The sequence below is a fragment of the Hylobates moloch genome, unplaced genomic scaffold (assembly GCF_009828535.3).
Source record: "Hylobates moloch isolate HMO894 unplaced genomic scaffold, HMol_V3 SCAFFOLD_9, whole genome shotgun sequence".
In the NCBI taxonomy this organism is placed as follows: domain Eukaryota; kingdom Metazoa; phylum Chordata; class Mammalia; order Primates; family Hylobatidae; genus Hylobates; species Hylobates moloch.
In genome coordinates, this window is record NW_026652284.1 from 5,815,945 (window position 1) to 5,830,250 (window position 14,306).

Below are 14,306 nucleotides of genomic sequence, written 5' to 3' on the forward strand. Positions count from 1 at the left end.
AACTCCATCCATGGCCCATCCGTGGCAAGTGGAGGGGCACAGGAACACAAGACCACCCTGAACTCAAGTTCCCCGAGTCACTGGGCCCCAAAGCAAAGGACTCTTCCCAGAGGAGTCTAGACAAGTCTTTATAAAAGAACCAAAAGCTCAATAAATACGTAACTTTACAGAACCCAGCCCAAGCCAGGGGTGGCCTGTGGGACTGGGAAGGTGGGGGCAGGACAGGAGCGAATCCCACTGGAAGCCAGTGAGGGTAGAAGTGGGATGGGCAGCCTGGGAACCCAGCCATGAAGACTCGAGCTGAGCTGGTAACTTCCGGGAGTAGGTGATGAGGGGCTGCCTGGGCAGGTGGGGTGGTACTGTGGCCTGGGCCTCCTCCACTCCATCCAGTCTGGCAAAGCGCAAATCGGGCCCGGGCGTAGGCAGGGATCCTGCCCAGCATCCGGCTCATGCACACAGGAGGCAGCAGCTGAAGCAGGTGCCAGCACACCCCAGGAGGCAGGCTGTCTGCTGTCTCTTGGTCAATGGCACTCTTGGGGGCCTCCCTCTGCTCAGACTTCCCTACAGGGTGGGGAGGGGAGAGAGTCCTTCTTTGGCTGATGCCATTCAGAGTGGCTCTGGTCACCCTCTCTTCCCCACAGCACTCCTCAGGCCCCTTCACTGCTGCCCACCACAGCCCCCTGCACCCAGACACTGGGCAGGGTTCAGGCTCCCTCCACCATGACCCTCCCCAAATGCGATGCTCGCAGGCATGAGTAGGCCCCCCATGCCAGTGCCCTGAGCCACCTGCGCTACCCCAGGCCAGGCCACTCACGAGGCAGTGAGCGTGGAGTTAAGCAGCAGGGTGGTCCTGATTCGGTAGAGCTGGGCCAGGGTCAGCTTCCTGTGCTGGGCAGAGACCCCTGGTGGGGGCTCAGGCTGGACGCTGGGAGAGGCCCCTGAGGGCAGGTCTCCACACCTCTTCCTGTGGGAGCCTGCAGGTTCCCCGGCCAGGCAGCTGACTAGCCCAGGACCACTGCCAGGGCTAGGGGCCCCTCGGCAATCCCAGCTGAGCCCAGCTTCCTGAGGGGAGCCCTGAGTCCTAATACCTGGAGCTGGAACAGCCAGGCAGAGCTCTGACAGGCTGCGGCTGGGGGCAGAGGGTGTCCCATGGGTGCCAGCCCCTGCCAGCAGCTGGAGGAGGCTGGCCTCCGACTTAGACTTGAGCAGGTGGGGCGGGCAGGTCAACAGCTGGACAGGGGTGCGGCGGCGGAGACGGGGCGAGGGTGGAGGGGAAGGAGCTCGTGGGGACTCTGGGGGCTGAGGCACTAGCTCTGCCATGGGGCCTGGGGCCACAAAGTCTTGTAAGGAGGTTGGGGAGAGGGTGCCGTAGGCAGAGTCCATGGAGCAGGAGCGGCCGTCCACCGGACCCAGGGGCAGCAGCTCACTGGTGGGCGTAGCAGATGAGGCAGTGGTGCTGAGAGAGGTCTCATCAGACTGGGAGCTGAAAGGACCGCCATCCAACTCGAGGGAGGACAGCGTGTCCCCAGGCTCTACCACAACCATGGCCAGGGTCTCCGTGGAGCCATCTGAGGCACTGTGGGGCCAGGAGCAGAGTTAGCCCAGGCCATGAAAACTAGATGGCCTGAGGCAGCCCCAGGCTGGGCAATGCACAGTGGTTTATACCCTCTGCCCTCCTGGGGCTGGAGGCTCAGAGATGGCAGCATGTGGCAGGTGTGGCAGATCTTCCAGCTCCAGTGCCCACAACAGACCTCAGTAGCGAGCCCAGCACTCTTCCCTACCAAGGCTGGATCTGCCCTAAGGATCCTCAGCACAGCACCCCAGGCAGCTACCACGAATGGATCAGGGCTGGCAGCACATGGAAAGGTGTCTGCCCTCCCCACCTGGACTCGGGGGGAGACAGAGCCCCGCTCCCACAGTGTTCATGACAAGAGACCATTGGGAGGAAGGGAGCGTGGCTGGGCTTTCGGGAGTCCTGGGCTGGAGTACTTGTTCTGGTTTGACCTGCTGGGTGGTCATGAACAGACGTACCAGTGCTGAGAGTCGGGGCTGCCACTGCTTTTCCGCATGATGGTAGGGGAGCTGGCAGCTGAAGTGCCACTGTCCTCGCCACCTTCCTCCTCCTCCTCCTCCTCCTCCTCCTCTTCCTCCTCCTGCTCATCCTCCTCCTCTTCCAGGCTCTGCAGGGGCTGCTGGCTGCCTGGGGGCTCCTGTGCACGCAGCTGTTGCAGCTGGTTCTGCAGGCAATGTTGGGGTACATAGGACAGAATGGGTTGTGACCAGCATCTCCCTAATCTGCCTTGCCCACCCACTCACTATTCTGCGCTCACCTGGGCATTGTAAATGGTGTCCACCCAGCCACGGCACAAGGCCTGGCCGCTGGCCTGGAACGTGTAGGCCCCTACAGCGCTGTGAAACTCATTCAGGTAGATAAGGAGGAAGGACCCTGGTTAGGGAAGGTCCAAGTCAGTGTCAGCAGAGATGATAGCCCCCACCCATCACAGCCCCTGACCAGCAACAGGGGACCAGGGCTCCTTACCAGGGTCCCGTAGCTCCCGGCACACAATCTTGTCCACCAGCAGGGGTGGCCTGATGACCCTGGTCCTCTCTGCCTTCTTCACTGCCTTGGTCACCAACAGCAGATCCGTGAAGAGGAAGCAGTACACATCCATCTGCAGTGGCAGGAAGGGGGTGGCCAGAGAGGCCAGCAGGGTCAGGGCCGGGGACTGTGGCACCAGCCTCCCCTGGGAGCACTGGGTTTTTGTCAAACACTCCTCCCACCATGAACCTTCAGGTAAAATTAAAATGAAGAGGAAGATGATTCTCTCACTGAGATGCACGTTGATGACTTATCTCAATACAAGTTTACATTAAAAAGAAGATTGGTGACTTTGAAGTCACCGTGTGCAAGCTCTCAGCCTGCCCCATGCCTGAAGGGGCCATGGCATGGTAGCAAGGCTCTGGGGTTCCTGGCCCACTTGTGGAATATGGCTGCCCTCCCACCAGGAACCCATGTGGCACCAACAAATGGGCACAACTGGTGCCTTCAAGGGCTAGGACCCTGCTGCTGGATTTGTGAATGGCAGGCAGAGAACTGTCATTCACTATGACAAGGTCACTGGTTCTTGAGTAACCACCCAAGGGACTGGGGAGCTGAGAACCAGTGACTGGGGCCCAGGAGGTCCCTAGGAAGGACAGGGCACAGGGGTGGGGTGGCCCTGGAATCACCTTGCTGTCCTTCCCCTCCTTCATCCTCAGGCTCCCCTCCAGCAACAGCTGCCGCGTCTCCTCCGGGGAGGCGCCGGGGATGGGCGCTGTCAAGTCCAGGTGCAGAAATTCCTTCAGGAGCTGGAGACGGATGGCGCGAGTGCAGGGGAGGCCAGAGCCTGACTCCCATCTCAGCTAGGCATCCTCAGTGAGATGCCCAGCACAGCCCCTGCCTGCCAGCTTGGCCTTCCTCTCTCCCAGCCGGCAACCCCCGCAGACACACACACCCACCTTGTCCACTTCGTCGTTGCTGCTTTCCACCACCTCGTAGGCGTCGATGCGGCTCACCACGGCCGCCAGCCGCTGCCGCTCCTGCCGCTGCCGCATGCACGCGTTCACGTGGTGGATGAAGCGCTCCACGGAGCCGATCTAGGGGCAGGCGAGGGGGCTTCAGGCCCAGGGTCATGATGTACCAGAGAGCCGCGCAGGGGGGACCGCTCCCGCTGGCCATCAGGGTTACCATGGCGACGACGGCCTCCTTGGCGCGCGGCTCCTCGGTCTTCCTCAGCACCGACTTCAGCAGCAGCGGGTACTTGGTGAGCCGCTGGTGGGGTTTGGCCAGCATGTCGCTCAGCTTCAGCCTCTGGCACTGTGGGTGCTTCTCAGCCCACTGCGGTGGGGGAGTGGGGGCGGGGCTCAGGGCAGGCCCCGCCCCACCCAGCCCCGTCCAGGGTCCCGTCCTCCTGCGCCCCAGCCCACGGCGCGCGCGCCCTCACCGTGATGTAGGCCCGGAAGAGGTCGTTGTCGCGCAGCAGGCCGCGCATGTACTCCATGCAGCCCTCCTCCTCCATGCAGTAGCGGATGTAGGGCTTGAAGAGCGAGCCGAACTGGCCCGGGGCAGAACAACCACGGCGCCGGTTACTGCGCGCTCCCTGCGGGCCGGCCCGCGCCAGGCGCTGCGCAAGCGCTTCCTTACTGCACTTGGGCGACCACCCCAAGGGGGCAGCAAGCTTATGATCCCTGTTTCCAGATGAGGAAACTGAGCCTCAGCCAAAGTGACCACCCGCGGCCAGGGAGCAGGGGTAGATGGTCAGGTGGAGGCTCAAACCCGGGCGACCGCCTCGTAATTCCTCACCCTTAGCCACAAGGGGTCAAGTGCGGTTACGGGCCCGGGGGAGGTTGGGTATGCTGGGCAGACCCGATCGGGCCGTGGAGACTTTTCCGCGCCCCAGCCCTGCCTCAGTGCCCCCGCCTGCGCCCGGCCCCGCTCGTACCATCTTGAAGCCTTTGAGGAAGTCCCCGGGTTGCAGCAGCGCTCGCGTGCGCCGCGCCTTCTCCAGCACCGGCGCCATCACGCTGGCCCACAGTCTGCGGTGCAGCTGCGCGATCTCCGGGATGTTGCTGAACAGGCGCTCCGCCTCCACCTGGGCGCGGCAGGAGGTGCGGTTGGCTACGCCCCTCCGCCAGGTTAGCCCCGCCCCAGGTCCAGGTCCCGCCCTCCTTCCTGGTACCTCACCGGCCGCCGCCCCCGAACCCCAGCGCACCTCACACAGCAGCCCTGACTCTTGCAGGTTCAGGAGGCAGCACAGGAACAGCTGTGGGATCAGGGGATGGTGTGGCTGGGATCGGGAGGCTGTCTCAGCCCTAGGGCCCCACCCGGCCTCAGGCTCCCCTGCCACTCCTTCCCCTTCCCCGTTCCAGGAGGCCCCACAGCAGCCAGGGATAAGGAGGCTGTACCCTTTGGCCTTCGCACCTGGGTAGTCCAGACCCTGAGGAAAGACCCAGCCTTCACAGCCCTCCCGGGGTCACACTGCCCTGGTCCCTCCTGGAGGGAAGCTCCAGGGAGACTGGACTTGAAGCCACGCCTGGAATTCCCTTCTCCGCCTCTGCCCTGGCTTAGCCTCCAGATTTCAACTCTGAGGGTGCTTCCTCCCTCCAGGAAGCTCCAAGGCCAGGGTAGGTGCTCCCCTCCCTAAGCCGAAATCCCTACACTGCCAGCTTACTCTGTACCATCCAGGGTGTGGGCTGCTGGGCACCCAGCACACAGCAAGTGTTGGGAAACAGCCACTGAACGAAAGTGAAAGAATGAGGCCTCACCTGTGCTAATTCAGCTGAACCTGGCAAACCTGCCCGAAGCCCCCTCCCAGGTTCCTCTAGGAGACACCTCCTCCCTGGGCGCAGCCCTTGTCTGACTTTCCTGCCCCCACCTCATTGCCAGGCACCTGCTCCTTCTGCAAAGGCTCAGACTCAGCTGCGGGCTGCCAGAAAGAGACCAGAAAGAGGGGGGCAGGGCGGCCACAGGGACCAGCACAGCCCCTACTCACGTTGGTGATCACCCGCAGTTTCCTGATGTAGGAGGCCTCCGTGTGCAGCAGCTCCCACACCGCCTCCTGCTGGTGGCACTGCCGCCGGGTCAGCTTCTAGAGGGAAGGCAGGACGGCTCAATCACGAGGCCTGAAGCACCTTAGGGTGGCCGGGGAGGATAAGCAACCTGCATGCAACCTTCTCATTTTCCCAATGGGGACATGGAGGTCCCAAGAGGAGCAGGGTCACCCTTGACACCACATGAGTAATCACAATCAAGACACCCAAGATCTGGGCCCTCCTCTGCCATTAAAACGGCCAAGCAGCACACCATTTTCATCTAGCCTCAGTGTCTCCAAAGTGGGCTAATGGTAACAGTGGCCTCTTTGGGGCGTCCCATGGAACATCTGATCACTGGGTCCTCCCAAGGGCTATCCTCCTTTCGGGACAAGGAGGGAGCAGCACTGTGGCCCACACTCACCTCATGGCCATCAATGAGCTCCCGCCAGCTGTCCTCCAGCCTCAGGCAGGCATTGTCCTCATCCTCGTCCTCATCGTCTTCCTCCTCCCAGGAGTCATGGTCGAAGCGCAGCCTCCGGGGCAGCCTGGGCAACCCGAAGAGGCTGTAGGTGTGCAGCTTGCCCTCCAGCTGCTCCATTTTGTCTACCTCCTGGAAGCATACCCTGGTCAGGGTCAGGGGTCACGGCCAGCCAGCTGCCTGACCCTGGGCAGATGGGGCCACATACCCGGCCAAAGGCGCTGGTGCTGGGGCCGGAGCTGAAAAAGCCGCTGAAGCGACTGGCCGCCCGGTTCTTCCAGCTGTCGCCGCTGTTGGTGCTGCCACTGCTGCCGCTGGGCAGAGAGCAGCTGGAGGGCGTGGGGGGCTCCTGCCCGGGGATGCTCGCCTCCCCCAGGAACTCCGACATGTTCTTGCGGCGGCGGCCAGGGGCCTGGCCAGGGAGGGATGGTCAGGGCCGGGACCCCCTGCCAGCCCCCATGGCCCCACCCCAAAGCGGGTTTCCAGGGCCTCAGGCCAGCCTGGGATGGAGGAGGGTCCCTGTATCTCTACCCTGGGGTGTCCCCTCTCCTGGGACCCAGACATGTCTGGAGACTGGAAGGTCCAAGACACAGATACGCCCAGACTATCATCCCCCAGCCCCCCAGCTTCAAGCATGGAGCACAGAGTTACACACACTCAGATGCACTCTGGAACACAGCTCTGGGTGGTCTGTAGCCCCAGGCACAAGTGCTCTCACGCACACATGCACACACAGGTTCTCTGACCCCCTGGCACTAGAAGAGTCTTAGCTACAAGCCCTCACCTTGGGCTATGGCTAGATCCAGAGAGAGAGGGTCCCCTACTCTCACAGCCAACCCCATTTTCCAGAAGGGGCAATTAAAACCCCAAGAGGGGGCAGTGAGAGACCCAGGGTGACTGCCTCTGAGGAGGGGCTGTGGGCCCAGCCTGGGCCCCTTCCCACCCCCTCCCCTGACACACCCCCTCCTCCTCACCAAGATGTCCAGGCTCTCCCGGCGGCTCTGGGGGTCCACACGCTCCAGGGCGGGGGGCCCGGTCCCAGCCGGCCGGAGGATCGGCAAACTCAGGGACTTGGAGTCCTTCACGCCCTGCTCCACCTTGCCCTCGTCGCCAGGCTTGGCTGGGGCCGCATATGGGGGCCATGAGAGATCCTCAGTACCCAGGTCTGGTGGAGGAGGGGGTCCCCGGTCCTCTCTCCCCGGAGGATCCACACCAAGGCCTGCCTGCCCTCCCCCGACAGCCCCGCCCTGCCAGCACCCTCCCCTCCCCCAGCAGCACCCAGCAGAGACACCTGTATGGTAATGAGGCTGCTCAGGCCCACGGCCAATGGGAACCTGAGCCTGGGAAGGGCGCCCATCTCCAGGAGGCTCCGCCAGCCCCAGCAGCCCCATTTGGCCCAGGCTGCTGCTCACCTTTGACACGAAGGTAGTGTCCCCCGAACCTGTAGGCCTCGAAGGTGAGGGACAGGGGTGTGTTGGACTGGTCCAGGTAGATGTCCACTTTGCCCAGCGCGATGCCCTTCCTTTCAAATACAGGCAGCAGCACCTCCCTGCCCCCAGGATAGGAGGCATGTGTGTTAGAACCAGGTGGCCAGTCGCTTCAGCTTGGGCCCCGCCCCCACGAGCCCCCGCCCCACCCACAGCCTCAGCTGCCCCCACCTTCCCAACGGAAAAGGGAAGCCCGCATGGGATCACATGCAGGTCCACAGACACCTGCCCGCAGAGGTCCTCACACAGGCGCATCTGCACACCACGGCAGACCTGTCACACGCCTGCCCACACGCAGGCCTGGCCCCTGCATACATGATTAAAACGCACAAGTACACAGACCCCGCCACACTCCCTCACACTGGCGTGCACACCTGCACGGGTCTGCCCACGCAGGGAAGCGCTCGCTCACAGGCCACCACACAGACACACACGTCACACCTGCAGAGACCCGGAGCCTGCGACATGGGGCCACCCCTACTCCCAGTCCCGCTTCCACCCTGAGCCCCATCAAGCCCTACCCCAGCGACTTCTTCTTCATGGCTGGGACGATCTCCGTCTCGATGTCCACATTCAGGTCAAATTTCAGAGTGAAGCACTCCTTGCTTGGGTCCTGAGAGGATGGTGGGGGTGGGGGCTGTGAGCTTCTCCTCACCACCCTCCTTCCCAACCCTCCTCCCCACCTTTCCCACCTCCAGTCTCGGATGGGAACCCTAGCAAGAAAGGGAACCCCAGCGATCTCCCAGGCCTCTGCAGCCTGGGATGCAGACCTCCCCACCCCCATCCCGGAGGGAGGCCCAGGCTCGGGGAAGGGCGCAGGCTGTCGGGAGCCCCCATCTGCCGGCTCTGGGGGGCTCCTCACATCCGTGTGTCTCCTCCTTGCTTTCTTCTTGGAGAGTTTCAGGCCTGTGCTCTTCCGGTCCCTGCAGGGAAGCGAGGAGGGCAGAGACTGGAGGTGTGGGTGGCCCTCACCAGCGTGGGCGGCTAGTGGGCCTGTGGCCTCCCTGCCCTTGGCTCACCGCAGGTGACAGGTAACCCGCGTGGATTCAACCCGGCTGGGCCCGCGTCGGGCTGTACGCCCTCTGGTGGTCAACACGGGAGTCACACCGAATGGTACCTGGTCTGGTGTGAGCTAGGATCCCAAGCACCCTGGAGGCTGGCCCAGGCTGGGTGGCCTCTTCCCGGAGTCAGGACAGCCACAGGAGTGGGAAGAGGTCTGCCCATCAGCCTTACTCGAGGAAGGCACCAAAGCATCTGGTCCTGAATGTCTGATCTGAGACCCAGCCGTGGGGCCCCCCAGGTATCTCTCTGCCCACTCATCCCTCACCTACCCTTTGCCATCCACAGAGCTCTCCTCTTCCTCCTCCTCCAAGTCCACTGCGGGGCTGGTGCGCGGCGGGCATGACCGAGTGGACACGTTGCGGGCCAGGACAGAGCCTTGGGAGAAAGCAGGAGGGGGTTGTGCCTCCCCCGCCCCTCCTTAGCCTGCAGCATGGCTGCCTCCGGAGGGACCACAGCCTGTTACCCTGGAACCCCCAGATCAAAGGTAGCAAGGGCCTTTCAGTTCTGTGAGGAGAGGGGCTCAGTCATTGTTTTTTGTTTTTGTTTTGAGACAGGGTCTCACTCTGTCACCCAGGCTGGAGGGCAGTGGCATGATCTCGGCTCACTGCAACCTCCGCCTCCTGGGTTCAAGCGATCCTCATGCTTCAGCCTCCTGAGTAGCTGGGATTGCAGGCGTGCGCCACCACACCTGGCTCATTTTTTTTTGTATTTTTAGTAGTGACGGGGTTTCAACATGTTGGTCAGGCTGTTCTCAAACTCCTGACCTCAAGTGATCCACCCACCTCGGCCTCCCAAAGTGCTGGGATTACAGGTGTGAGCCACCTCGCCTGGCCTCAGTCATTGCTGTCTATCCCCACAGACCCAAAAGGACACAAAGGCCCTGGGATGACACCCATGGTGAAGCTCCACCCCAAAAACAAACTCACCTGTGGCCTCAGTTTACCCTTCCATAAAATAAGGATAAGGAAGCCCTGCCTCTGAGGTTGTTACAGGAAGGGACCAAAGTCCACGGCTCTTTCTTCCAGGCCTCCCCTCCCCCATGCTGTAACCACACCTGAATTCCCAAGGGGCCCTGGCAGAGGGAGAGAGTCTTTTGTTTGTTTATTGTTTTTTAAGACAGGGTCTTGCTCTGTCGCTCAGGCTGGAGTGCTCACTGGAGCCTCCATTGTCCCGGTTCAAGCGATCCTTCCACCTCAGCCTCCGAGTAGCTGGGAACACAAATGCGTGCCACCACACCTGGCTAATTTTTGTATTTTTTGTATTCCAGACATAAGCCACCGTGCCCAACCAGAAGAATCCTTTTGTTCCTCTGATCAGCTGGGAAAGGACTCAGGGGTTGGCATTTCTCACCAGGCCTGGGTGCCTGCAAGCCACCCCTCCACAGGCAGTTGATGGTGGGCCTGAGCTGGGTCCCTGCCCAGCAAGAGGAATTTCTTATTTCCTGCTACAAGTGCCTCCTGACCTGGCCACCCCCACTCCATGCTGCCTCTGCTAGGCCCACAGCCTGGCTTGGAGGACTTGTCCAGAAGTCCCCTGCCCTGAGGATAGGCAGAACTAGAAAGAAAGGGGCCTTCTCTGTGTGGGCCACAGGCCAGGGGCAAGAGCAGCTGGGAGAGGTGAGAACCAGTGAGAACACAGCACCAGACAGAAAGGCCTACCTCTGGAAGGTGCACGGTCATGGACTTTTTCTCTTGCTAAAAGACATTTGGAACAAAAGGAACCGTGACATACTCGGGTTTCATTATTTACAGTCGACTTGTCCTTATGATGGCCTAGCATGGTTCCAATAGTTACTGAAACACTGCCACGGGAGCTCTGGGGGCCGAGCTGTGGCTCCCGCCTGTGCTCACCTTGTGGGGGAAGGTCGAAGCGGACATGCCCATCATAATGCATGGCGCTGTGGAACTTGCTGTCACAGGCCTCGCAGAGGTTGAGGGGCCCCCGGCGGTGCAGCTGCTGGCAGTCGGCGTGGTGACATACCTGGGATGGGGATAGAAGCCTTCAGGAGTTCCAGGAGCTCCACCACATCCCCGTGACCCTGGCCCAGGGCTGCAGGGACTTAGAATGAACTGCCCTGCTCCAACCTGGGCCAGCTCTCCCTGATGGATCCATCCCTTGATCCAGGGTGAGGGGACGCCCCCCAGCAGTCCCCCCTCTCCCACATCATCAAGTCTCCCCTCTGCTGGATCATTTCCCCCATCAGCACACCAACACATGGTTATTTCTCCACCTTTTTTTTTTTTTCTTTTTTTGAGACAGAGTCTCGTTCTGTCACCCAGGCTGGAGTGCAGTGGCTTGATCTCGGCTCACTGCAACCTCCGCCTCCTGGGTTCACGCAGTTCTCCTGCCTCAGCCTCCCCAGTAGCTGGGATTACAGGCGCACACCACCATGCCCAGCTAATTTTTTTTTGTATTTTTCGTAGAGACGGGGTTTCACTATGTTGGCCAGACTGGTCTAGAGTTCCTGACCTCATGAACAGCCCGCCTTGGCCTCCCAAAGTGCTGGGATTACAGGCATGAGCCACCGCGCCCGGCTTCTCCATCTTTTTTTTTCTTTCTTTGAGTCAGGGAGTGCAGTGGCACAATCATGGCTCACTGCAGCCTTGACCTCCCAGACTCATGTGATCCTCGAGCCTCAGCCTCCCGAGTAGCTTGGACTAGAAGCACACACCACCATAGGCGAGTTTTTGTATTTTTTGTAGAGACGGGGTTTCACCATGTTGCCCAGGCTGGTCTCAAACTCCTGGCCTCAAGTGATCTGCCCACCTTGGTCTCCCAAAGTGCTGGCATTACAGGCATGAGCTGTCACGCCCAGCCTTATTTCTCCATTTTACAGAGGCCTCACCTCACCCTCCAGCTACGGCTGCCTTTCTTTCTTTCCTGTCACAGCTAAATTCTGTAAGCAGGTATCGGTATTCACGACTTCCTAGTTCTCTCCTCCCACTCTCTTTATTTTTCCCAAGTTTTGTTTTAAAATATTTCTTTTCTTTTTATTTTTTTAAATTTTTCTGAGAAGGGGTCTTGCTCTGTTGCCCAGGCTGGAGTGCAATGGCACGATCTCGGCTCACTGTAACCTCCGCCTCCCAGGTTCAAGCGATTCTCCTGCCTCAGCCTCCCAAGTAGCTGGGATTACAGGCACAATCCACCACACCCGACTAATTTTTGTATTTTTAGTAAAGACGGAGTTTCACCATGTTGGCCAGGTTGGTATTGAACTCCTGGTCTCAGGTGATCCGCCTGCCTTGGCCTCCCAAAGCACTGAGATTACAGGCGTGAGCCACCACGCCCAGGCTTGTTTTAAAATATTTCAAACCTATCAAAAATTATAAGCATAGCACATGGCATCCACATGCCCTCTGGACTCCCCAAGTTGATATCTGCCACATCTGCTTTCTCTCCCACTCTCTTCTCAGCACCCCCCTCCCCTGGGGCAGAAATCATGGTGCTGCCTAAGAACAAAGACAGTTTTCCTACAAAACCCCATAGAATTGTCACACTTGGGAAACTGAACCTTGATATATAGTCTATATTGACATTTTCCCAAGTGTCTAAATAATGTTCTTACAGATAAACTTCCTCATATAGGAACTAATCAAGGTTCACACGTGGCATTTGGTTATGTCTGTTTATCCTTTAAGAATGAATTCTGGCCAGGTGAGGTGGCTTATGCCTGTAATCCCAGCACTTTGGGAGGCCAAGGTGGGCAGATCGCTTGAGGTCAGGAGTTTAAGACCAGCCTGGCCAACATGGCAAAACACCGTCTCTACCAAAAATACAAAAAATTAGCCAGGCATGGTGGTGCGTGCCTGTAGTCCCAGCTACTTGGGAGGCTGAGGCAGGAGAATCATTTGAACCCGAAAGAAGGAGGTTGCAGTGAGCCGAGATTAGGCCACCATACTCCAGACTCCTTACTTGTTTTCTGTGGTCTTTTTTTTTTTTTTTTTCGAGACGGAGTCTCACTCTGTCGCCCAGGCTGGAGTGCAGTGGTGTGATCTTGGCTCACTGCAAGTTCGACTCCTGGGTTCACACCATTCTCCTGCCTCCGCCTCCAAAGTAGCTGGGACTACAGACGCCCGCCACCATGCCTGGCTAATTTTTTGTATTTTTAGTAGAGACGGAATTTCACCGTGTTAGCCAGGATGGTCTCGATATCCTGACCTCGTGATCCGCCCACCTTGGCCTCCCAAAGTGCTGGGATTACAGACGTGAGCCACCGCGCCCAGCCTTGTTTTTTGTGGTCTTTTATTACATTGACTTTTTTTTTTTCTTCAAGACAGGGTCTCGCTCTGTAGCCCAGGCTAGAGTACTGTGGCATGATCAGCTCACTGCAACCCCAACCTCTCGGACTCAAGTAAATCCTCCTGCCTCAGCCTCCTTAGTAGCTGGGACTACTAGGTGCATGCCACTACGCCCAACTAATTTTTTTATTTTTAGTAGCGACAGGTCTCACTATGTTGCCCAGGCTAGTCTTGAACTCCTGGGCTCAAGCAATCTGCCCACCTTGACCTCCCAAAGAGCTGGGATTATAGGCATGAGCCACCGTGCCTGGCCGACCTTGACATTTTTGAAGTCTTCGAGCCAGCAGCCTCGCACAGAGCTCCTCAGTGTGGATCTGTCCGGTGGTCCTCAGAAAGTTCCAAACTGAGCATTCAAGCGGGGACACCACAGAGCTGTATGTTCTTGCTATTTGCCTGTAATGCTGGATCCTCTGGGGACCTCTGTACCTTGTAGAGTCCCTTTTTTCCCTATAATTAATAAGTAATCTGTGGCGTGGCACTTTGAGATGTCTTGTTCCCCAGTAATCTCACTCAATCAGTTGAGATCAGGAGTTCAAGACCAGCCTGGCCAACATGACAAAACCCCATCTCTACTAAAAACATAAAAAATTGCCAGGCACAGTGGCTGATGGCTGTAATCCTAGCACTTTGGGAGGCCAAGGCGGGTGGATTGCCTGAGCTCGGGAGTTCGATAGCAGCCTGGGCAACACGGTGAAAGCCTGTCTCTACTAAAATACAAAAAATTAGCCGGCCGTGGCAGCGTGCGCCTGTAGTCCCAGCTACTCAGGAGACTGAGGCAGGAGAATTGCTTGAACCGGGGGCAGAGGTTGCAGTGAGCCGAGATCACGCCACTAAACTCCAGCCTGAGTGACAGAGCGAGACTTTGTCTCCAAAAAAAAAAAAGAAAAAAAAATTAGCCAGGCGTGGTGATGTGAACCTGCAGTCCTAAGAGCTTTAGCATACATAGACAATTTTTACCTAAATCAATTATTTGATTCTTCTGATGGCTGCAAGGTGGGGGATTTCCTTTTTTTTTGAGACAGGGTCTCACTCTGTCACCCAGTCTGGAGTGCAGTGCCGCAATCTCAGCTCACTGCAACCTCTACCTCCTGGGTTCAAGTGATTCTCCTGCCTCACCCTCCCAAGCAGCTGGGACTACAGGCATGCACCAACACACCCAGCTAATTTTTAGTAGAGGCCGGGCGCGGTGGCTCACGCCTGTAATCCCAGCACTTTGGGAGGCCGAGGCGGGCGGATCACGAGGTCAGGAGATCGAGACCATGGTGAAACCCCGTCTCTACTAAAAATACAAAAAATTAGCCGGGCGCGGTGGCGGGCGCCTGTAGTCCCAGCTACTCGGACAGGCTGAGGCAGGAGAATGGCATGAACCCGGGAGGTGGAGCTTGCAGTGAGCCGAGACTGCGCCACTGC

At 59.0% G+C, this 14,306-nt stretch overlaps 2 protein-coding genes across 9 annotated transcripts in view; both read right to left on the bottom strand.

The window, feature by feature from the left end:
• NOL9 (nucleolar protein 9) overlaps nucleotides 1-14,306 on the bottom strand; it is a 239,836-nt gene that overhangs the window by 148,864 nt on the left and 76,666 nt on the right. The gene's annotated exons all lie outside the window — the stretch shown is intronic.
• PLEKHG5 (pleckstrin homology and RhoGEF domain containing G5) overlaps nucleotides 116-14,306 on the bottom strand; it is a 35,578-nt gene continuing 21,387 nt past the window's right edge. For 5 of the 8 annotated variants that reach the window (XM_032758742.2, XM_058444170.1, XM_032758744.2 and 2 more), the window contains 20 exons: nucleotides 10,449-10,578; nucleotides 8,868-8,973; nucleotides 8,399-8,459; nucleotides 8,058-8,149; nucleotides 7,462-7,598; nucleotides 7,024-7,169; nucleotides 6,258-6,461; nucleotides 5,993-6,181; nucleotides 5,532-5,627; nucleotides 4,752-4,802; nucleotides 4,482-4,631; nucleotides 3,984-4,094; nucleotides 3,728-3,877; nucleotides 3,499-3,636; nucleotides 3,229-3,348; nucleotides 2,540-2,672; nucleotides 2,331-2,446; nucleotides 2,032-2,237; nucleotides 815-1,576; nucleotides 116-561 (listed from right to left, as the gene is read on the bottom strand). In XM_032758742.2, the coding sequence (XP_032614633.1) occupies nucleotides 552-561; nucleotides 815-1,576; nucleotides 2,032-2,237; nucleotides 2,331-2,446; nucleotides 2,540-2,672; nucleotides 3,229-3,348; nucleotides 3,499-3,636; nucleotides 3,728-3,877; nucleotides 3,984-4,094; nucleotides 4,482-4,631; nucleotides 4,752-4,802; nucleotides 5,532-5,627; nucleotides 5,993-6,181; nucleotides 6,258-6,461; nucleotides 7,024-7,169; nucleotides 7,462-7,598; nucleotides 8,058-8,149; nucleotides 8,399-8,459; nucleotides 8,868-8,973; nucleotides 10,449-10,578 (3,108 nt within the window). In that variant the 3' untranslated portion in view covers nucleotides 116-551. Of the gene's footprint in view, nucleotides 562-810; nucleotides 1,577-2,031; nucleotides 2,238-2,330; nucleotides 2,447-2,539; nucleotides 2,673-3,228; nucleotides 3,349-3,498; nucleotides 3,637-3,727; nucleotides 3,878-3,983; nucleotides 4,095-4,481; nucleotides 4,632-4,751; nucleotides 4,803-5,531; nucleotides 5,628-5,992; nucleotides 6,182-6,257; nucleotides 6,462-7,023; nucleotides 7,170-7,461; nucleotides 7,599-8,057; nucleotides 8,150-8,398; nucleotides 8,460-8,867; nucleotides 8,974-10,448; nucleotides 10,579-14,306 lie in introns of those variants that run through there. The other 3 variants (XM_058444173.1, XM_032758741.2, XM_058444174.1) reach the window with 2 other exon arrangements.